The 24,546-nt window shown below is 32.1% G+C and overlaps 2 protein-coding genes across 7 annotated transcripts in view; one reads left to right on the forward strand and one right to left on the reverse strand.

The window, feature by feature from the left end:
* Positions 1 to 735: 735 nt before the first annotated feature.
* Positions 736 to 11,103, reverse strand: LOC148608008 (uncharacterized). 2 transcript variants are annotated; one of them, XM_088543845.1, is made up of 11 exons: positions 10,696 to 11,103; positions 10,116 to 10,287; positions 9,156 to 9,278; positions 8,291 to 8,470; positions 7,831 to 7,912; positions 6,902 to 6,941; positions 6,146 to 6,267; positions 2,538 to 2,593; positions 1,732 to 1,939; positions 1,475 to 1,495; positions 736 to 1,185 (listed from the first exon to the last, which is right to left on the reverse strand). In XM_088543845.1, the coding sequence occupies exons 1-9, from the start codon at positions 10,983 to 10,985 to the stop codon at positions 1,739 to 1,741; spliced, it is 1,266 nt and encodes a 421-aa protein (XP_088399971.1). In that variant the 5' UTR covers positions 10,986 to 11,103; the 3' UTR covers positions 736 to 1,185; positions 1,475 to 1,495; positions 1,732 to 1,738. The 2 variants fall into 2 exon arrangements, with proteins under 2 accessions (XP_088399971.1, XP_088399970.1); XM_088543844.1 differs by lacking the exon at positions 1,475 to 1,495 and having other exon boundaries at positions 10,696 to 11,102.
* Positions 11,104 to 11,228: 125 nt separating this feature from the next.
* LOC148608009 (N-alpha-acetyltransferase 25, NatB auxiliary subunit-like) overlaps positions 11,229 to 24,546 on the forward strand; it is a 36,335-nt gene continuing 23,017 nt past the window's right edge. For 3 of the 5 annotated variants that reach the window (XR_015914924.1, XM_088543834.1, XM_088543836.1), the window contains exons 1-11: positions 11,229 to 11,378; positions 14,385 to 14,470; positions 16,096 to 16,234; positions 17,381 to 17,577; positions 17,782 to 17,881; positions 18,312 to 18,392; positions 19,055 to 19,166; positions 19,532 to 19,660; positions 19,921 to 20,078; positions 23,138 to 23,250; positions 24,219 to 24,287. Coding sequence is in view for 4 of the 5 variants with exons in the window: in XM_088543834.1 (XP_088399960.1) it covers positions 11,324 to 11,378; positions 14,385 to 14,470; positions 16,096 to 16,234; positions 17,381 to 17,577; positions 17,782 to 17,881; positions 18,312 to 18,392; positions 19,055 to 19,166; positions 19,532 to 19,660; positions 19,921 to 20,078; positions 23,138 to 23,250; positions 24,219 to 24,287 (1,239 nt within the window). In the remaining variant the exon portion in view is untranslated. The remainder of the gene's footprint in view (positions 11,379 to 14,384; positions 14,471 to 16,095; positions 16,235 to 17,380; positions 17,578 to 17,781; positions 17,882 to 18,311; positions 18,393 to 19,054; positions 19,167 to 19,531; positions 19,661 to 19,920; positions 20,079 to 23,137; positions 23,251 to 24,218; positions 24,288 to 24,546) is intronic. The other 2 variants (XM_088543835.1, XM_088543837.1) reach the window with 1 other exon arrangement.

Genomic DNA, 24,546 nt, shown 5'->3' on the forward strand with positions numbered 1-24,546 from the left:
CATACAGTTATAGGACCACAAATTGTTTGTGATCATTTATAAAAGTTTGCTCAATTTTCTGAATCATTGGGTTTTTACCTTCCAATAATACAAAATCATGAAAGCTGAAATCAGATTGCCTGAACTAAAAGGTCATTTAAACAAAAGTAGCAAAAATTTATACATGCATAGACTGGATGAAACATACAGTAGGTTTAAATCAAATAAGACTGGTGGAAAAACAGGTTCCTCTTTGTTCACATCTTCATATGATCACCAGTCTTCATATATAACGTTTTAATTATTTTATGGAGAAATGAACACAATGTACCCTTAAACCCTTTGTCTTTGCTGATTACGTCTCCCCCATTTGGTGGGAAGACATTGTTTTTGTCCTGTCCTACTGTCTGGCTATCCATCTGTCACACTTTCTAAAGTGCAACTCCTCAGAAGCTACTGCACCAAATTTCATGAAACTTTGTAGGTAGTTAGGACATATGTAGTTGTGAAAATTGTCATAAATTTATGATCTACAGTGTTTTTTGTAAGTTATACCCACTTGAACTTTAAAATATGGAAAGACTTACATTTTTGCAGGCAAAAACATACTTTAATTGAAATTTGAGATCTGAATACTTTTTAAAGAAGTGTGACTCCTCCTTTTGATTAGATCTTCACTGAATAAGGCCCAGTGCATTTGATATAGAACAAATATCAAGCTGGTATCAACATCCACTATAAATTAAAACCATAAAATATGTGTACACTACTTTTATTAATAAATAAAATTAAAAAAGATCACAGCTCTTTAAAAATTAACAAAAAAGGTTCCATGTATTGCAAACTTGATAAAAAAAACCCATCAAAACTTCATAACAACTATACTTATAACCGTTAAATTCATGTAAAAAATGTACCCCAACCATTACAATGGATGAAAATCAGAGTACCGTAAAAAGTAGAATAAGTACCAGTATTATATATTTTATATTCAATGACTGACTTCAGGAAATGCTGCATTTACACATCTACTTCCAACTAATCCACCTCAAAACTATTCCTAATATCATTAATACATGTTTAAATAGCTCCAGCTCCTGGCTCATTACTCCATCTTCACAATCATTTCCACCATATTTTAGCTTAATGTCAACACCTGATGAAAATCTCTTTCACATCAGCATTAGTAACATTTATGGAAGAAGCCTGAAAAGTTAATAAATATTACATGTTCAGTTAAAAATGGTAAAATCTTTCAATGCATGGTACTTATAAAATCATAAAATATTTTCACATGTAATAAATATTTATTTACAATTATCTTCATGTGTATTAACATTTTTCAAAGTTGAATAGAGACAACTTTCTCAGGTTGGCAATTATTATCCCTTAGGAAAAAAATGGTGGATCATGTGAAGGGAGTTCATAATGTTTTACATCTATAGATCATTATATTTCACTCCATACCATCAAGAGAAACTTCTGTATAGCTTACCCTGCCCAGCATTTAAAATGCCTGAAAAAGTCTGTTATCATTAAATTTTAAAGAAGGATAAGAGTAAGAGAAACTTTTTCTTTAGGATCTTATTAATCAAGTGAACTTTTTACTTGACTAAATTTTATATTTTATCTCAAAAGTTTGATTGTATTAGCAATGATACTTTACCTACTTCATTATAGGAATAAAACCTTATGAAATCTATTCAAAATAATTTATTACACTAGACTTTCACCGAGTGTTACAAAACCTACCCTATAACTATTTTGGAGTATATTTGCCATCTTTGATCATTTTCACCATGTGATTGTAGTAGAAATTAAGAGGATCATGTAATGTCATAAAACTAAGTTGAGGATTATTTCCCTGCCTCTCCTTAATCAACATTTCCATCTGTATACCATTAAGAGCTACATATTTGGCGGTCTTTTCTATCAATTTGTGTTTCTCTTCAGAATCAGGCTGAAATTGAAGTTACATTTCTTGTTAATTATTATCACATGTTTTCCTCCATTATTTTATTAACAAATAAAACAAGAAGTTTCATGCTCTGTCATCCTAAGAATGCACCTACTCATACATTTCTGTCAAATCTGGAAAGACGAGACACAGAACAAATCATCATGCAAAAGAAATATACTAAATATCTCAGTATTCCCTCTGGTAGAAGTTACGAGATCTATTTAACAAGTTTCCATTATGCATCACTTAAAAAAACCAAGCCCTTCAGTAAACACGAAGTACATAAGCAAGGAACCTTGAAAGGAGCAAAAGCAATATGCTAAATATCTAAGCATTCCCTCCAACAGAAGCTGAAAAAATCTGTTACAGAAAAGTGTTGGGGGCAGACAGACAAATCGATTGCAATGCATATATTCAAGTGGGTATAAATTATTCTTTCAACTGTCATTATGTACTGAATGTTGGTTACATGGTTACTACTTCATGTTATTTGATTTTAAAGTTAATTCTCAAACAAACCTTAATCGATCCTAAATTAAATTTTCCAAAAAAAACATATGATCTTTTTTTTACAATTATATAATGGTAAATTATTTACCACAGCCATTCCTGCTGGTATATGCAAATTTTCTGGAACAGTAAACTTGGCATTATCTGAAAATCAAAAGGAGACACTGATTTACTTCAACACTGGTATATAATACAAATGCCCAGACAAAAACAGAAATAATATGAGCAAGGTATATAAAAAGCTTCAAAGAGTGCACCTTGCTACCACCACAGAGGCCAAACCCTTAACAGTTGGGGCAAGTATAGACACACCATTCAAGCTGGATACAAGCTTTGATTGTGATTAAATATTTGACACAGGAAACAAATTTGAACAAAATCGAAGTGACCCCCATTTTGGTCCCTTAAATTCCTCAGTAAGCACAATCCCATATTCAATCCCCGCCTTCTTTTTGGGGAAATAGTACCCCATTTTTGGGGAAAATGATCAAATTCCCTTGAGAGCTCTATGAGTTGAGCTTATGAGGTTGTAGCATGTAAAACCCATGAGTAGATTATCTTCCTCATGTCCCTTAGGACTTCTCACACAGTAATTATACTCCTTCATGCAAATGTACACATTATGCCGGACCTTTCTACAAAATTTCATCAAAATCCCTTCAGTGGTTAAGAGGAGTTGCACTTACAACAAATGTAGACAGAAAAAAAGGAAGAACAGACAGATGGACAGAGAGACAGAAAGGTAATACCTATGTACACACCTAAACTTTGTTGTCTTGGTATAATGAAATTCAGATCAAAGGCAACTAGATATTGCCTCTAACAGGACTAATACCCCCACATTCTGTTGAACCCTGTACATTGAGGACCAATGTGGACACATGATTTGTATTGGACACAATTTTTATGGGATATGAACCTAACAGTTTTGATACACAATTGTGTTGCCATTTCTAAAACACCCAACTCCAAACTGCAATCAGTAATATTTTTTTTGACAACACAATGACAGAATATAACCACAAATTTACTTAAAACATAAATTCCTGACAACATGCACATTCCAATATGGTATTTTAACACCCCCATTAAATTTCATAACAATCCTACAAGTTGTTGAGGAGGAGTTGCAGACAACATGAGACCAAGTTTTGCTAAAAAACACATAAGTCCAACAGCTGTCATTTCTACAATTTTTGCCAAAACAAAAATTCCTGCCAATATGCACATCTCAGTATGGTAATCTAAAACCCCATTAAGTTTCATAACAATCCTGCAAGTCATTAGGAAGGACTTGTGGACAATGCATAAGACCAATTTTTGTTGAAAAATGCAGAAGTCCATCAGCCATCATTTCTACAATTTTTGCCCAAACATGAATTTCTGACAATATGTACAGTACATCTCCATATGAAAATATTACATCCTACGAAGTTTTGTGACAATGCTGCAAGCTGCTCAGAAAACAGTAGAGACAGACGGACAGAACATATAAATTTTGTTTGCAGGGGGTATAACTACAGTAACAAAATTGAAGTTTAGATGTGGAGGAACAAAGACCAAGCAAGGAGACAGAAACAACATACAGGAACTGAAAGAAAACACACTCAAAACAAATTTTAAATGAACATCTCAGAACCCATAAAAAACAGGGAGCAATGACCAGGTGTACCATTGGAGTGCACCTAAAACTTTTTCAGAAGCACCTGCTAAGTTTCTCATTCAATGAACATCTCAGACCCCACAAAAAACAGGGAGCAATGACCTGGTGTTCCAGTAGAGTGCACCCTCTATCTTTTTCAGAAGCACCTGCAAAGTTCTTCATTCAATGAACATCTCAGAATCCACAAAAAAACAGCATGACCAGGTATTCCAGTGGAGTGCACTTCAAACGTTTTAAGAAACATCTGCTAAGTTCTTCATTCAATGAACATCTCAGAATCCACAAAAAACAGGGAGCAATGACCAGGTGTTCAAGTGGAGTGCACCTCAAACTTTTACAGAAGTACCTGGTTAAGTTCTTCATTTAGTTTTAACATATTTTATTCATAATTTATAATGAATAGGATTGGATAGCAGGCTAGGTCTATATACATCCTCTCCACACAAGGCAACATACATTACATGGGAATATGTACAATAAAACTATAAAATTATGTAAAAGAATACGTTCAAAGAAAGATAATTCTATTCAATGGAAAATGAAAATAATTCATTACATATCAAAATGCATTTCTTTGAAAAATAAAGTAAAATTGTACTTTTGGAAAATGAAATGTGTAAACAATAAGTAAAAATATGTTACCCAAAATGATGTATCATCAAAGATTTTTATTTTCACACAGAATCATATATCAAAAATTAAAAAGAAAGAATTTGAAAAAATTTTGATGTTCAATCATATATAATTGTGTACTACTAAAATCTTGATATAGGTTTGAACAGCCAACATCATCTTAACATTATTATTATATGTCAGGAGTTCATTACCATATAGTATGCTTTGTAAATTAAAGTCAGTCTGTAGTTCCAAAGAGACATTCTGCAGTGACCATGTCTGAAGATGATAGTAAGGACAAACCATAAAATAGTGATAGTTATCTTTGACTGTGTTCCCACAGTCAGGACAATTTGGGTTATCAGTCAAGCAGTGAAGCTGCAAGTGAAAGTTCAGGTTGCTAGCTTCACACCTCAACTGACAGAGCCTTTCTGATGCCTACCGGTATGTTGAAACATTCAGGTACTATAGGGCTGACTAAATTTAGCCTCTTTTTGAAAACATCAACAGAAGGCCTATTTTTTGTTGATGAAGGAAGCTGGTTCAAAAGTCATATATTTGAAGGTATGGAGCTCTTTGAATAAGCCATAGTGTTACAGACCGGCAAATGCATGTTATCATTATTGACTTGTTGCCCAAGATTATGTGCATGTTCATAGTACATGTATAAAGTGGTATAATATTTGATAAATATTCTGGACCAATACCATTAACCATCTTATACATCAAAATTAGCCTGTGCTTCTCAAGACACTTGTATAAAGTATCCAATCTGAATTTCTTATACATCTTTGTTTTTGAGGAATTTATTCGTAGACCAGTTATAATTCTACAGGCCTCCACTTGAACACTCTCAAGTAAATTCGATCCATATAATGTGCAGTTATCCCAGACAATGTCCCCATATTCTAGTACTGGCCTAATAAATGAAAAATATATATTGATCAAAGCTTTCCTAGAGACCTGGCACTTCAACATTCTAAGCAATTTTAGTCTTTCCCATGCCTTTTGGTAAATCTTATTTTCTGTGATTGTTCCATTTTGCATTGGTTTGAAAGTCAAGATCCAAGTATGCATGTACATCAACGTCATTTAGCTAGTTATCTGGACCTCCAAAATATGCAGGATAGTTATCCACATTTCTTCAAAAGAACAGAAGAGACTCAGTCTTTGATGGATTAAATTAAATAGCCCAATTTTGAGACCAGTAATGTATATGTGATAAGTTGTTCATTTCATTTCTAGTAAAGATATAAAGATGAATTCAATAAATGTGTACCCAAAGTGAAGATGGACATAAGCTCATGTTGGTGATTGTAAGTTTATTTTCACAGATAAGTTAATACAATTGACTATTCTTTCTTGCATTCTTTTTTATAAAGCTGTGGACATACACACATTATCCAAGTAACACATACCTGAGGTACTTTGTGAAGTCTGGGTAGTGTTTGCTTGAGATTGGTAAGGTTCTATGTCTGTCCGAGGATTGTTACATCTACTGCATCTTTTTCTAGCTTTAATATTTATATTCCCACATCCTCTGAAATTGAGACATATTTTTGAAGTAACATAAGTGTCAGTCTCTGTAAGAATCAGGCAGTGGGTGAAACATGGTATGAAAAAAGCCATCATTTTGATAGTGTAATTTGACTGTTTGTACCATCAGAATCAAGAAAAAAAAAGATAATATTTTCCATATCATTTTGGCTAATTGAGTTATAATTTCCTTGAAATGCACTGAAAACAAACATTTCAAGGGCAGATAACTCTGTCAAAAACCTCATTTTTCTAACATTCTATTGAACAAATTCTGAGCAAAGCCATTGATGCTGAGACCAAATAATGGTCTTTTCAAATAGAGAAATTATCCTTGAGTGATACATGTATTACATTGTCAGATCGGTGGGGTTTTGACATGCATATTTCTTATTTTTCCCATTTTGCCTGATTCCTACAAACACTTGCACTTAATATGCACTCAAGATCACATATATAGGGATAAAAAATAGGGGGAAAACTATTCAATATACAGAATTAATATAGGATTTTTGATAAAAAAAAAACAACAAAAAAACAATGTAGTATATATGTTGTAGTTGATTTGTAGCTCTTTGATATTTATAGATGATAGTTGGGGTCTATCTAAAATTTACCTTAAGTAAGGAAATACCTACTCTGTACACTTCCATTTGTTATTCAAAGAGAGGTCAGATTCTGAAGTTGAAGAAAAGTGGCGATTAATTATTATCCACAAGGACACATGTAATTCATTCTTCTAAAATTTTTAAAATGTGCAAAATAATTCCTTATTTGCAAAACATATTACCCAAAAAAATTTATTGAACAAATTCCTATCTGTACCAGCTATACCAGCCAATATTGGAAGCTTTGTTTAACCTTGTGAGCAGTGTAAGCTGGCAATTTACCATCTATTCTATATTTTACAGTGAAACCCATCTAGGATTTAATGGGTTTTTTTTTAGTTTAAGCAGGTGGTTCAATATTAAATATTTCAATTCTTCATAAGGGACTTCAAAATTTGTTTGGTTTAGACAGGATTCAAGTCATGAAACAATGTAGGCAGACTTCACTACATATTTCATGTACATAATGAAAAGTGAATTAGGTTGTTCATTTATATCAGTCTAAAAGAAGCATTATCAACTGCATTTTGTCCATCTCCACATCCAGAATAAAACCATGTGTTTAACACTTCCTACAGCTTTAATTTATCATGCAAAAAGTATCAAAAGCTACACTGTTGACTCAGACTGTGGAGACGAAATTAATTTCTTAACATGTTTTACATAATGCACTTTCCAATTATTCAATACTATATGACAATGAAACCAAAAATTGCTTAAACAATACAAACCAACAGTTGTTCAAAACATTACCTGTTGGATAAATAATTATCCCTTAGATTATTTAGACTCATCCAGTGGATGAAATTGTCAAGCGGATAAATCTTTCAAACAACTAGACTCTGATCTTTATGCCTGAATAAGTAACAGAATACTCTTATTCTGCTACTATTGATAAATACCACAAATGAGTAAATTTGTGGTTTGTAAATCTACCTGTGACAGCCACTACGTCTTACCTGGTTTTGGAGATGAATGTTTGGTAGTCTGTGAAGAGATCTGTTCTGTTGATAGATTATTCATATTGACACTTAAATCAGGCTGAAATAAAAAAAAATTACATATACACTTTGTAAAATCAAATAATTAACATTTATTGTATAGATCTTTTGCTCCCCGTGTAATAAAAAATGTATTTTATTGGGGTAATAATTTTTTGAAAACTTTTAATGTTTTAATAATAATTAATGAACAAACAATAGCCACTTTTAAAAGGTAAAATGAAACTAGATACAAATAAAATAACAAAAGAAAAGTATAAAAATAAAGAAAAGGAGGCCCAAATTTTGGTCAGGGGCAAAAAGTATCAAAAGCTACACTGTTGACCCAGACTGTGGAGACAAAAAAAATCCAAACAGACAAGGGACAAAGCAATTAATAGGAATCACCTGTATTTTTATCTTATAAAATGATACATACTTGAAAAACATCAAGCCCTATCCTGTTACAGATATTTTCATCAAACACAGGATAGACATTTTCTATTGGCATTAGTAGTTCTCTCTCTCCTTCCCTGTCTAGGATTTTCTTCTGAGCCTTGACAAAATCAGTAATATCTGTAATACTTTGGATCCAGTCTTCGCCATAAGTCTTTAATGTCTGTACATGTAATATTCATAATCAGAAACTAAGCAAGAGTTCAATTTAGCACTTATCCAAGGTTTGTCACTGTGACCCTCAATTTTTGATGTGTCAAGTAGTCCAGTAATAACTTTTTTTTGCATTTAAAGAACAACTTTTACAACATTGACTACATCTGCAGAGGTTAAAATTAAAAATCTTGTGAAGTTCATGACATATTAAAGTTTAATGATCTTCATAACAGACCTGGCCTTGGTGCCATTAAAATTTAAAAAATACTAAGACTATTCTGAAATTTCATGGTCTATCCCATCAAAGTCTAGACATTTCCCCCCCCCCCAAAATACACTTATATGAAAAATTCTAGAAAAATGCTGTTTTTTGGCCCCTTTTTGGCCACTAATTCCCAAAACGATTGAAGTCATAACCCCAAAATCAATAGAAATCTTACTTCTGTGATTTGGAACCTTGTTGTAACTTTAATAAGGGTCAACCAATTAATATTCAAGTTACAAGTATCACACAAAAACATAGTATCTACAGGCAACACAACATGGTCGACAGCACCATACCATTATACAACTGCAACTTTTTTTACAGCCATTTGAAAATGGTTAAAGAATGTACAAAAAGAAATAAATGTAAATAAATGTGTACTTTTTTATTCTTAACCATATCCAAGATGGTCTAAATTAAAACTTACATCACCCTTTAATCCAAGTTGTATAGCCTTTCTAGCCTGATTAACGTAAGTAGGTGAATGGTCAGGATCCCACTGTAATCTCACATCAATCTCATGTGTTTCAACATTTTCTTGTCTTTGAAACTGTGCAAATGATAAAAAGCAATATCATACAGGCACTTAAGAGACTATACATATGTACATTACTATAAATCGATAGATTTTTACTTGAAAATGCTTCCTTTGTTCTTTCTGTAAGAAAAGTAAACATGTTAGCATGTAGACATGATTGACGCATTGGACTGTTTTTTAAAAGGTCATGTCCTGTCATTTAAAAATACGTACCAATTTTCATAAAAATATTTAATTGTCTATGAATAAGGAGGGAAATTAATTACCACTTACAATAGCATCTAAAATTTGGTCTGTCATTGATTCCCAAGAAAGGAAAAATTCATTTGATACAGTTATATTCATTAAGATATTAAAGTGAACAAGTTTTAAAGGCCTTAGAAATAAAAAGTTTGTTTCCTATTACACCTATTGAGAAACACCTACGTAGGTAGTTAGGGGGTCGGAAAAGTTTAAAAGAGACGCTAGCTGACTGTGGCCAGATAAAATATGCCTGTAGTTTATTTTCTTTTGGACCAAAATTGCTCTAACCTTAAAAATATCAGGGAAAGTTACTACATTGACTGGTAAAGTAGGTTTTGAGTTATGACTTTTCCTTGGAAACTTTACCTAACATAAAAATCCTAGAACACTGATATTTCTTTACTTTGAGTCTATCGGAGAAACATTCCAACCTATATAGTGCTTATCAAAAATACTTCTAGGGTACACTGCTATAGCTGCAAAAAAAGGGTGGGTAAGGTAAAAGAAAACATACAACTTTTTAGTTTGACTAAGTTAAGTTAAGATGAGAGTAGAAACTGATTGTCAAGACAGTAGTATTATTGTGTAAACTCAAAATGTACTAACTTTGACAGTATAAGCTCTAGAGAGAATTTTCTGGAATCCATGCTGACTAATTCTAACTGCTAGTACTCTCTCTTGGTTCTTCTTACTAGCCCAACCACATCTATACATCATCCATAAGAAATTGGTCTTTATCCATGACATTCTTGTGTAACTAAAATCAGGGCCTCCAAACCTGAAATAAACATAAATTCTACAGTATGCAAAATGATAAGATGATCCATGTACCAGGACCACGTTACAAAAATCAATTTAGATGTATGATTCATATACAAGTTACCTCTGTTCCATTGTATTTTAAATTATACATACATATACAGTATGACAACCACAAGTCTAAGAAGGTTGATATCAGAAGACTGTAAAAACCATAAATGTGTACATGTATATTTCAAAAACACTGAATGAATACATGTGTAGAACTGTAAGGTATTATAAATTTATGCCATTCAAAATGTTAATGATGTTCAATTGTATCAAATATCAAATGTTTCAATAATTTCAAGATTTAGAAATCTTTTAATATCTTCAAAATCTCTGTTACAACAATTTAAAATGAATAACTTCATAAGATCTTAATTACTTCTGATGTTGAACAGCATATTTTGCAATAGTTGGTTTAAATGCTTGATATACGATGACACTCTTGTCATCATACTGTGCAACGATATGCCTCCCTTCCTTTGGCCATTTCTCCTTCTGTAAAATATACTTGGTGATATGTATCCCATTGGATATTAAGTTTTTGGTGGAGTCAAAAGAACAAGCCATCTCTACAGTCTCTGATTCTTGAAGATTATCTTTTCCGGAATCACCAAGTTGAAACTCACTATTTTTTTCTGAAATAGTTTGACTAACAGAATTTGAAGCCATTGATATTATTCCCAATCACCTCATCCACTTAACAACTTTATAAATGAGGACATTGCACAATCACAAAACATAAGTAATGTGAAAGCGGAAGTGCCTAACAACAGAGAAAGGAAATATTGTGCAAAATAATGTAGATCTCAGTATCAGGTTCCTCTTTGGGAAACTTCTACTCTACATTTTCATTCTTTTGTCTTGGTGACAGCAAATGTAGATTTTTGGAAAAAAAACTAAGATTTTATTTTTTAAAATTTTCTTCTGATGAAAATAATGATGCGCATGAATAAAACGTTACAAATTCTCGTTTTTGACGAGAAGTACCCGATGAGATTTGCCTGAAAATGGCTTCTCGTAGCCATGTGGATGTAAATGAGAGAAGATTGCGGCCCATATATGGTCTGTTGATAAGTGAAATAGCAAGGATCACCCTTTTTACTTTCTTTTGATTATAGCATATGTGATTTAAACAGAAGACGTATGAATTTCTGTTATGTATGCTCAAAATATGTGTTTAAAATGAGATGTTTACATTCACTCATAATTCAGAAAATTTCCTTGTAATCAGGTTGTGCCTTGTTTGTTAATGAACATTTGCAATCGGCATTTTGCTTAGCATTCTGCTAATGTCTTTTAACACAGACTAAGAACACAGCTCTCCTAGTATGTTTATGTGAGTCTTCAGTTACCAGAAATCTGAGGCAGAAACCCTCCAGAATTTGACTTAAATTAAAAATATTTGATGTATGTGATTCCAGTACCTCGATTAACAGAAAACTTGACCTTTTTTTTCCAAAAATAAGGTGTACTCATCTGAAAACATCAATAAAATACTTATTTTTGTGACATAATTGCTTTCTAAATAATTCAAATATGTAATAAGTTTTTTCACGAAAAAAGGTTTTTCACAGGCAGTGGCAGCTTGTCCATGCATTTGGTTTGTGTCAATAACAATATGGAATCATGACGAAAATGTCATATATGTAGATGTAATGTACTTATTCATATCCTGTTTTTGTCATCATCAAGCTTCCTTCCGTCTTGGAAGGTGGCCATATGAGGTTTTATTTACATCGTGATTGTGTTTAGTGTCAATTTCTCAAATTATCAAATGCATTCCATCTTTAGTTACTCCAATTTTTACGCTAAAGGGACAGCCCATTTTGAAAGTAATGAAAAGAGTTAAGAAAGTAAAATTCTGTGTATATCCATGAAGGATAAGGGAGCTAATTATGATGCTTCACTTTTTCTTTTGTATGGTTGTATAGTTCTTTTCTTCATAGTCTATGACAAAGTGTTCCATATTGTCAGAAGTATCAAATGTCTGACCAACATAAAATCTGTCCATTTCAGGTAAGCACAGAGCAAACAATAGGGGAATGTAAAAAAATTCATTCATTAGAAAACTGTTCAGTTAACAGTTCACGAAGTCATTAATCAATACTTCCATAACTGACATGATTCTGTGTATAATTGATGCAAACCGGATGTGTGGATGATTCGCCTGTAGAGGCTCCCTGTCCACAAATACATGGACAAGCAGCCGCTGCTTTTTTTATGCCTATTATTGCAATACTTTTGAATTTCCCAACGAATGACTAATAATCAATATAGTGTTGGAAAGACATGTGAGTAATTTCAAAGTACATATACAGATGCCACATTAAACTTTCGTTGGGTAGTTAATAAGTGTTGTAATAATTTGCATAAAAAAATATTTTTTTCATGAAAAAGCTAATTTGTGAATACATGACCAATTAGACCAGTCTGTAGGAACTTATTAAGCAAGCTCATCAGCACTTATCTCACTGTTACATACAGCCGGTGGCAGATGTTTTTTTTTCTCTTTCAAAACAAAACAATGTAACAAACAGGAACAGAATTTACTAAAGTACATGTATGTGACATATAAGGTTAGTCAGATTTTGACTAGGCTGTTCACATTGTTGAGAGACCAGAGACTAACCTAGAGGAGAAAGGAGAAGAAACAATTCTCCTTGTTATTGCTGTCTTCTTCCTTTTGTTTTTAACAAAAGTTTTTCTAACAAGCATAAATGTAGAAGCATACTTCTCTTTATCATTGATGTGACTGTCTAGATTACCTGCCAGAAAGGACACACATACACATTAAGAGGTACAAAACAATAACATGAACAAAAATAAAAAAAAAAAATACTGAGGAAAATGAACAGTTTTATTTATTATCTGTGTTTGCATTTAAGTTTGTTAAGGGTTGTCTCTACTGTATTGTTTTTGTTTTGTTTTGTTGTTTTTTTTCGTGTAGCATTAAAATTTTCATTGTCTTTCATTGCCATCACTTGGCATCCATTGTCATTAACAATTTTTCTAAACTCTTCCTCTCTGAAACTAATGGACCAATTAGAACCTAACTTGGTATAAATGTTCCCAGGGATATTCCACATAAACTGATACAGGGATTTTTAATCTGTCGAGAACTTGGCGTCAGACTGAAGTTTTTAGCATATATCTTTTAAACAGACAGGGCAAAAGGTTCAGAATGATGAGATCTAACTGTGGTTTAATTTTTGCGAAAACCTGTTTAACCATGTTATTGTTTTTTTTCGACATTTTTTTGTTGTTGCTATTTGTAATGTTAATTTTTTAAAAAATCTTCTCCTCTGACAATATCAGACCAATTAGAACTAAATTTGGTATGAATGTTTCAGAATTGGTTTTCTGTATAGAACTGATATGTTGGTTTTTGATCCGTGGAAAAATATGGCCTCCATTACTAAAATAGAACATAAAGTTTGGACAGAAATTTTTTTCATATATCTTAAAAACTGTTTAGGTTAAGCCAAATTTTTTTAATTGCTGAAATGATCCTTATGATACAGCCTACAGAAGTCTGCATTGGATCAAAGATGTTGGACTCCTTGTTAGAGGTCTTGTCCTTGAAAGGCAAGAAAATTTTTTTTTTAACAGTTTTTAGATAGTGTGTTGAAAACTATGATAGACAGAAACTTAGACACTTTCAATTGCTTAAATGATCCTTATAATAAGGCCTTTCTAAGAATTCTTGTTAGTCAAAATTGTTGGACAACTCTTTTTTAGAGTTATTGCCCTTGAAAGGTGAAAATTGATGTTTTTAGCAATTATCAGACAATATATTGAAAGATATAATAGGTAGAAAGACATTTTCTATTGATGAATTAATCTTATGATATGTCCTACCTAAGTCTTCTTTTGAGTCAAAATTGTCAGACAACTCCATGTTAGAGTTATTGCCCTTGAAAGCAAAAATTGAACCAGGTGAGCAATTCAGACTCCTGGGAGCCTCCTGTTCTATGTAAGGAGGATATATGTAAAATGCAAAATATGGGATCTAGCACATAATACAATGCATGCAACAGTATAGGGGCTTATTTTCTTTTCTATTTTTAGATTGCTTAGATAATGGAAACAACAAGAAGGCTATTCAAGAGGCTGACAAGGTTTTAAAGAAACAGAAAGATTTACAGTGTGCTAAGGTAATAAGATGTACTCATTTGTTGTATTTAAATAGGCCAAAATATAATATGTTTCCTGCTACACTACCTACCCTTGTTTTAATATGACCGCAGAAAATATACAGTCATATATTGGTGTGGTGTTGACAGCATCATCCATAGTTTTTTTTTAGCGATAACTTGAGTATTTGTTGGTTAATCTTTATAAAATTTTATAATAAGGTTTCAAACCTTTAAAGGAAGGTTGGTATTGATTGTGGGGGTTATATCCTCAACAATTTTAGTATAAGGGGTCAAAAAGGCGTCTAGAACAAGCTATGCATAGAATTCAACTATAAAACTCCAGTTAAAGCATAGCAAGGTCAATAATATTGTTTCTTGATATTCTATTTCACAACAGTTAGACTGATTTTTTTGGGTAAAGATGAACTTTTCAGAAAATAGGGTCAAAAAGGAGGCAGAACTATGCATTTTCCTTATGTCAAGACAATAACTTGTTTATTTTTTGTCTTATTTTGCAAATATTTTTATTTTGATTCCTTATGAAAACTTCTGCTTGCACTTTTCAATCAGATTTCAGATATCTCTGTGACAGTTTTTGATTTATAAGGGTCAAAGAGGCCACATCCCCAAAAATTGACTATTTGAATTGTTAGTCCGATTATGAAATTTCTTTTTTTTTAATTGCATTCCTTATTAAATTCCTGTCTGCATTTGACAATTAGATTTCAGATATCTCTTAGTATTTTTGAGTTATAATGGGTCAAATGGGCTACACCCCAAAAAAATCTACTTATTTTTTTTATGCCTACACAAAACTTGTTATGGTCATTTTGGCTCGAACACTGTTAAATTCTAAATTGTTTCCCCATCAACTCAATGTATATGTGAAATGTTTTGGAAAAATAAAATAATTTACCTATCTACCTACCCTATTTTTTACTTGCTGGTAGCAGGAAACTAAACTATTATTTTTTGGCCTTACTAAAGACTTTTTATTCTATGCCTTTCTGCTTAAAGAAAATTGTATAACATATGTCTATCTGTCAAAAAGGCATTTTCACAGTTCTGTGTTATAGTTGAATGAGCTATCCTGTGGTATGACTTGGCTAGTACCAGTAATACACAATATTATAGGAAATAAGGATTACAAAGGGTCCAGTAACTCATGGCTACTAGAAACTTGTCAAATTCCAAACATTTTACAGGAAAGTTCTATGTGGTTAATAGTTAATTAAAATATTTTCGCAAGTTTTGTCCCTAGACAGAAAATGTAAAATGTATTCCTTTTTTTGTTTTTTGTTTTTCATTTTGCACAATATTCTGTTTTTTTTTCATTTTGCACTATATTCTGTTTTTGTTATTACAATATACATTCTGCCTTGCATTTTCATACTTAGTAATAAACAACTTCATGAGCCGCTACATGCTAAGATGGTGCTTTGTTAACAATTTATTTCATGATTGATCACCTAGGGATTTTATTGTACAACATTATTAAGTACAAACTAATGAAAAAATTCAATATTTGTTTTAATTCAGTGGTCTAGATCTAGACAGTAAGATTTGTTTTGTTGATAGGTCAACCCAATTACATTTGAATGTCTCAACTGTTGATGTTAACATGCCTAAAATTACTTTTACAGGTTTTGAAAGCTTTAGCCTTGCTACGGCTTGGAAAACACGATGACAGCTCTAATCTTTTGGATGAAGTTCATGCCCAGCATCCAGTTGATGAAGCCACTTTACAGGCTATGTGTATATGTTACAGAGAAACATATAAATGTAGGTATCCAGGAGGATCATTTTGGAGGGGCCATGTGTCAAATTTTTAATGTGTTAGCTCATAGTAGCAATTGCTTATGGTAAGGCATGTAAGACATATTATACTCAATGAGGCCAAATAAAATTATACCTCTGTTTCCTGTTACATGCCAGAAAAAAATGGGTAGGTAGGTAGGGTTTTTTTTTTCTAAGCAGCAATAACCAAATCATCCTAATGGCAATTGACACATGTTCTGCCTCAAAGATTTCATCTAGCATGTTCGGGTCCTCCACTCGTTTCATCAAAAGCCTCTCGTTGAGCCACATATTGACATTTTTTAAGCTGAATGGTGAAAAGACTGCTGGTGGTCAACATGTGGGCAGCCATTTTTTTCGAGAATATTCTGGAAACCGGAAGTAGTCACATAGAAAAAAAAAAGACTGACCGGTGATAAAAATTTCTGGTCCGTCAGCTTTTTAAATTTTGACACAGCTGGAGTGAAATTCCACAGTCGGTCAGGTAACAGGAAACAGAGGTATAATTTTATTTGGCCTGAGTTGAAGTTGCATGTACATGTATATTAAAACCATTTTGTCTGTCCATCCAAATTTTGTCTCAATTATCTCAACTCTAAATGGATGGATTGATTTAAAATATGGTATGTGGCTGTACATGTTTATAGACACAACATACATTGTAAGCAGTTTTGGTTGCTGTCCAGTATCAACTTCCTTCTTTGTGGGATTGTTGTACGAGTGAAGTGTATTTAGCACATGTGTAACTTCATATTTTGACTGCACTAATCAGTAGTTACTCTGTATATAGTTCAGGGTATAAAATTAAAGGTTGTTCTATTGCTAGGAAAAGTGAAACTACCATTCAGACAAGTAAAAGTTCAATTATACTAGAGGACAACCATTTCTTATTCATTTTTTAACATTCATTTTGTTAAGGACAACATATATTTCAATTTGGGCAAGTAGAATTTTCATTAACTTGTCTGATAGGACAAGGTTCATAAAATGTTAATGCCATACCCTGATGCTGTTAGTTTGCATAGACTGTTTTATTTTGAAGTTAAACTATGATTTCCTCCACTTGTACCCAGCATAGATCAGTAAAGTAGTAAATACATACAGTGAAAATAAATTTTGATTATTTTTCAGTGGAAGCCATTGTAGACATGTATGAAAATGCCCATAAGATAAAGCCTGACAATGAAGAGATCTTATCAGCTTTGTTCATGGCATACGTTAGACTTGGAAACTACAAAAAACAGCAACAGACGGCAATGTCACTACACAGGCTGCAGCCTCAGAAAAATCCTTACTACTTTTGGGCTATAATGAGTATTGTCATGCAGGTTGGTATAAATATTTTGGCATCAGACAATGTTGAATACTTGTTCTTCTATATTTTGTTACTCATGATATTCAATTTTATTATGAAATAATGATAGCTTTCGATTCAAAACATAAAGTATCAGCAGTATTACAATGAATTAGATATTGAATTTTTTTTTGTTATTTCCATTATAAACTATAATTGTGAGAATTTCATATTGCAGAGTCACTCTGATAAAAAGTTAGCCAAAGCAATGTTCCTACCACTGGCAGACAGAATGACAAAGAAATATGTTGATGAAGATAAGATAAATGCTGAAGCAGGTAGGGTCTTAGTGTTCATGCATTTCTCTCACCACATACACACATTTTATATGCCCGTGTTTTGATGGATGTGTTAAGGCATATAACTATATCTGGTTGTCTGCCTTGCTGCTGTCTGTCATGATTTGCTCCAATATTGTTGCAATGTTCATAAATTCTGCTGTGTCCTAATGTAATTTAAATGTTATTGCTAGCAAAAGCATTTCAAGTATACTTTTTTATAATGGTATTTCTTAATTTTTTGGTATCATTTATGAAAACACTAGTACAAGTTAAAGATCCTCAATTTTCTGGCGGTATACCTGTTTGTCTTTTACTCAAGTGCTGCAAAACAAAACAAAACAAATCGATAGAACTAAAACATCATCAATAGGAAAAAAACATTACTTTTAAGTGGGAAGTCTAATGTGTATTTATTTGTTCATTTCAGAGGTCCAGCTGTATCTCATCATATTAGAATTGTTGGAAAAATATGAAGAAGCATTAAATCTACTGAGAAGCCCATTGGGAGGTACTGAAAATCACATTCCAATGTTGCTAATTTTCGTGTACATATAAATTTAAAGTTTTGTTCCATCAACCCTTTTTTTACACTCTTAGGATATAGAAAGTTTCATGCATTTTGTGAGTAGTATATACAATGTGTCTTTTGACCCCAAATATGAATTTGATTATCCAGGTTTTGAGACTTCATTCACAAAAAAATGGGGGGATTTCCAAGTTTTGGAAACATTACCCACAAATGCTGTTATATTGTATGGTACAGTAACACTGTTATTATAAAAGAAAGCTCATTTTGTTTTTCATTATTTCTCAAGTTTTCATTTGTGAGTTATGGGACTTTAAATTCTAAAATGGGAATGGTAGTATCATGTGCTCTAGCAAAGCAGTTTTCACTGACTTGGTCATTGGAAATTGAAAGAGATTATTTATTCTATGTACTTGTATGTGGTTCAAATGCTACTGATGATATGATAGGTTATGTGTACAGCATACCAAAGTTTTTAAAAACATTAGGAGATTGGTGTTTTTGTACTTTAAGGAAAGAAGTAACAGGTTTCTGAATTAAAGATTGCAAGTAAATTATCATTAAACTGTGTTAAACTATTAAATTAATAATTTGTTAGTTTTCTTGAGTAGAATTTTACAACCATTTTTTTATCACTTCTGCAGAAAAATTGACAAGTGAATTGCTGTTCAAGGAGACAAGGGAAGCAGAATTGTACACAAAGCTTGGAAAGTGGCCTGAAGCAAATGGTGCTTACAAAAGGTTAATCAAAGAAAAGTAAGTAAATGAAATTTTGTAAGGACTATTGGATTGGCTTGAATTGAATTTAGGAATACTTTATTGCAGAGAAAAACTTTTTCAATGAATACAGAAATGTTTTTGCTTTGTTCTAGTAACTGAAGCATTTTGTTATTCATATGTTTCTTGAGACAAATTCAGGTGTATTTTATCACTTTGGTTCATGAAAGGAGTGTTTATTGTCTTAATGAATTAAAATTTGGAAATGAGACACAACTTTAATGTCAGTAGGGACGATCCCTTGAGAACAAGTATTATTTTAATTGGCTTTACTAATTTAAAATTGATACATGTTTATAGTGTGTTACTGTTTTGTTGATAAAATATTTATACATTTTTTACAGAATGATGTACCATTTTTTTTGTTTTTTGATGAATTTCAGTGCAGATCATTGGACAAATTGGCAGAATTATATTTCATCATGTTTAAAATTAGAATCTACTGGGTGGAGTCCTCCTGAGAATGATGATGTGTAAGTTATGTTACATTTTACATTATAAAGTTGGATAGCAGATAAGTTTCATACAAATTATTCTAGAGATATTTTCATGGTGTTACCCTTAAAAGTGTTCCTATTACAAAATGCCATTGTCAAATCTACTTATTTAACATGTTCAAAGTCTTCTAACCTTTGTACGATAAGTAAAATCTTATCTAATAAAACATGTATTTTCCTGCAAACCTTTGAAGAAGTGTTACATAGTATTTTAATTAGAATTCTAAATTTTTCAGCTATTCAGATGTTCATTACACATCAGAAATGGTGCTTAATTTCATAGATGATATATTACAATGGAGGGCAGACAGACGGACATTGAGAGGGCCATATATGGCTCGATTAGAATTGATGAAACAGATGAAAGAGTTGAAAATAGACAAACCATTGTCTAGTAAGTTAAGTTACAGTGAGCAATCCAATAAAATGAATGGTTAATGAGTATAAAATTTTAAAAAATGCTATTCCAGACCAGTCTTGTTTAACAATTTTAAAGAGACTGTTCACATAGAAACCAAGCAGTATGATATGGTTGGCACATGGTAAATTTTATCCCACTGAATTTTTTTCCAATGTAACGTTTTTTTATCATATGCATGTCAAATAGTAAAAAGATTTTTTAAAACAGAAGAGAGAATCTAATAGCACAAACACTACTGAAAACGAGTTGAACTTAGAAGCTGTGTTCTTGCAAGACACCTGCCTCTTCATGTATTTCCTTTTATAAATACTTGTATTTTCTTTTACAACTATTATTATGTTTTTTTACAACTTAAAGGGTCCCATCTAGTTTTTTTCAGTAATTTAATAAATGGAGTTTATGGTGCTTTATGTGGGGTTTAAAGCCTTAAGTACTAGTTGGCAGTTGTCTCATCCTACTTTTTAAGTGCAAAAACATAATCAAATACATGTAGATATAGGGAGTTCTATAGTAAATGAAGGCCTAATACAGTAGATTCCGCTTTATTGCATAGCCTATTTGTCAGTAAAAATTATGCAAATAACCAGGCTATTCTTGTAACCGAAATTACGATTTCACCGGAAGTGTGAGTTCAGGTAAGACGACAATACTGTGGATCAACCAGGGATATCACTGTTCAACATTTCTGATCTGGTATTTAATTGTTATTGACCTTCACATTGTATTGTTCTTTTATCAATAAATAATAATATATATTGTGTTTATCTTGTTTGTTGACCTTCTTTACGTTGTGTGTATTTATAAGTAAAACCACGTGTTTCTCATCTATAAATAGTCAAGTAATTTCCTGACCTTTCTGTGAAAGAAAATCCCATATTTCATATTTCAGCCAGGATTCAGTGTAATATTTATCAATGTTTGCAGTCTCTGGGCTTTTGAAATGGTCTGTGCGTTTTTATTCCTCTGTTCAATCACCATTGTACACTGATAGTTGTGTATTATACGTGTCATTGACCTCAATATATTTCTATGAAGTGTGGATAGTATGGGGAACCTTAGGGTAGTTGAATTTCATTAGACATTGTACTGAATGAATGATGACTTTTAATTTTCGGTTGATATTTATGCCTAGTAACCCAAGCTCACTAAAAACTGTTCAGCTCATTAAAGAAAATTAAATTTACATTGATAATCATTTGTAGTCGGAAGAATTTAAATAGGGATCAAAAATAGCCCAAGCCGAACCCGAAGCCGCATCATAAGGTGATGTTTGGCATGTCGTCAGAAGTCATTGTTGACCTAGGTGCTTGTTTATTTTAATGCAATTAGAAATCATTTAAATTGTCTTTTATGTCCATTATGTTTTTAATCCATAATTAACACCTCCTGATTGATGATAACCTAGTTTTTACAACAATAAATATGATTGACATATTTATGACCCGAAGGCTTAAAATAGAATTTGGGAAACCCTGTCTTTACCTCGATGAGGCAAAATTCTCTATGCAATAAACCAAAATGCACCTGCAAGGCCTATGCAAATAAGCGATTTTTTCCCTAATAGAATAATAGGAAATGGTTTTGTGCAGGAGAAAATTATGCTAATAACCGAAATATGCAATAAAGCGATATGCGATTAAGTGTCGACTGTATTATATCCTCACTCATTAGAGAAAGATTATATTGCAATCACCTTGTCTGTCAGTCTGTCTATCCCTTACAATTCTTTCATAACAGATTTCTCAGCTTCTACTGGAGGAAATGCTTAGATATATGGTGTTTTGCCTTCTCATGATGACATACACCATGTCTCCCCTTTTCAGGTTCAACACTTATCTACTTTCTGTTACCATAACTTAAATTTTTGTAACAGATATCTCAGCTTCTACTGAATGGAATGCTTAAATATGTAAAGTAGTACAAAAAAAATGCCTAGATTCTCAGGCCACTTTTTAAAAAAAATTATTAGCGAATCAAGTTTTCTTTTTTGTATTTTTTAGAATTTTCATTGCATTGAACAATTTTGTAAATATACAGGATGTTGAGATGTTAAATAACATACACCACTGCATTAAAACTTTACTGGAATATGATATGTGGCTAGAAATAAGAACCATTATTTACTTCATATTTTTTACCTTTCTGTCAAGCGCGCAGACGATTCTGTTAACTTATTGAAAGTCGATTCTGGACCAGATATTAAAATATACTGATTTTACTGTCTTAAAACTCATAGATGCGGGAAGGTTTTTAGGGATGTTGCAGGGTCTGAGAACCTAGCATATTTTTTTTAGTCTAATATATTGCTTTCTGGTGATGACTTGTACCATATCTCCCTGTTATAGGTTCATCACTCATCTATTTCCTGGTTATCGATCAACTTTGTACTTTTTTAGGATGCTGCATAATGGAAATTTTTGTAACAGATTTCTCAGTTTCTACTTAAGTGAATGCTCAGATATTTGGCATATTGTGTCTGCATACTGAATTGTACTGTGTCTCCCTTTCCCAGTTTTGACTGATATAATTGAGTTAGGGTATTCTTAGCATGATGTTGAATGCAATACCTTATTTTTTTTATACAAATTTTACCGTATCCAGATGCAACTAACATACAGCAGGTACTGAGGTAAAGTGAATAAACCAAGTAATACCAATAAAATAATGATTGTCAAAAATTAGTTATAGAAGAATTAGTTGGTGAATTGTTAACTTTTTTTTTGTTTTTTTTTTCTTGTTTTTTTATATATAAATGATCATTTTAGATCTACTGGTTGTTCCATTCAGAAACTGTATGTAACATCTAACAACACTCCATTATACTTACTCAGGTGAACGTTTCAGAATCATCTGGCTTCTTCCTTTACATGATGGTTTACAATTGTAAATCTGATTGGCTAATCAAAAAGGACGTCTTAACAGAAAATAAAATCGAGTGTTGTTTGATCTTATATATGTGACTGAACAGAGCAATAAATACGTTTACTTACAATAAGATTGAGACTACACATTACTCCTTTCATTTTTTTCAGGATCACACATAACTCTGATAGAAGAGTATTATGAATTATTTGGTGACAAGTTTTGCTGTGTAGAAGATTTGACGGCATTTTCAGAATTGCTCAACAAAGAAGAGAGAAAGCAGGTAACATATTACTTGAGATAAACATTTTTTTTTTGGAAATTCAATTTCTCTTTTCTTACTCTACTTTTTGATGATGCAAAACCATTGGTCAGCCAAGGGAGGTCATGTCTGTGACTCTCTTAAACTGCCCAATGGAATTCAGAGAAACTTTATGATGCCATTGTGCACCTCCTATTTTGTTTTGTTTTTCTGTTTGTTTTTTTTTATCTGAATGACTCTTAGGGTTTCTTATATGGTAAATTCTAGGAAGGGGGCAGGGGATGGAGGGGTTACTACCAAGTGAGCTTTTATTGCAGTTTTTTTTTTTTAGTTGATTTCTTATTTCAAGAAATATCACTTGTAAGGGTTCAACATTAAGGTTACAAGTACTCTATAGTATTAGCTTTACTCGACTGATTGTCAGCAAATATTGTGAGCAAATTTCCCAAACTATGGTGATAAATGAAAGTTTTATACATCTGTGAATTACCATATGATGTTGTTCATATTTTATGGGTTTTGAACAGACTTTGCACTAATAATGTTTTTGTGAGTGCAAAAATTCCATCTCTATACAAAGTTTGTATTTTAAAGTGTCAGTCCCTGTAAGAATCAGGCAGTAGGTTAAACATGGTATGAAATACCCATCATTTCGATAATGTAATTTGACTGTTTGCACCATCAGAATCAAGGAAAACAGAAAAGATTTACCATATCATGCCAGACCACTTAGTTACAATTTCATTGAAATGCACTGAAAAAAAACTGTCTAAAACCTCATTTTTCTAAGATACCATTTAAAAATTTCTGAGCAAATCCTGTAATGCAGAGATCAAATAGTGGTCTTTTCAAATATAGAAAGCATCCTTAAGTGATATTTTGTTTTCAGATTGGTGGGGTTCTGACAGGCATATTTCTTATTTTTCCTGTTTTGCTTGATTCTTACACTTACACTTAAACATTTGATTATGTACATTTTATTTTTTCAGTTGATGGATTCCTTCTCAGAGACATTAGATATATGTAAATGTAAAGATGATTTAGCTTTTCCTTCTAATGTAAGTATTCAGGCTATTTCTTTCACTTAACATCTGGAAAATGTTATATGACTTTATTATCTATTTATACAGTCATTTATAAAACAGAACAGGAAAATAAAACAAAAATGGATATGGTGAATATGTCAAGAAGACAACAAACCCCGCCAGGAAAAATAATCAGCTCAAGGCCAGTTACAGGTCTTCATAAAGTATTACATGGCTCTAAACTAGAATATTACCAAATCAAATAACTTGGAGAAGATTTTAAAAAAAAAAC

This window comes from Perna viridis, chromosome 9, assembly GCF_037379345.1.
Source record: "Perna viridis isolate PV_CMFRI_1.1 ecotype Kerala chromosome 9, ASM3737934v1, whole genome shotgun sequence".
NCBI lineage: Eukaryota > Metazoa > Mollusca > Bivalvia > Mytilida > Mytilidae > Perna > Perna viridis.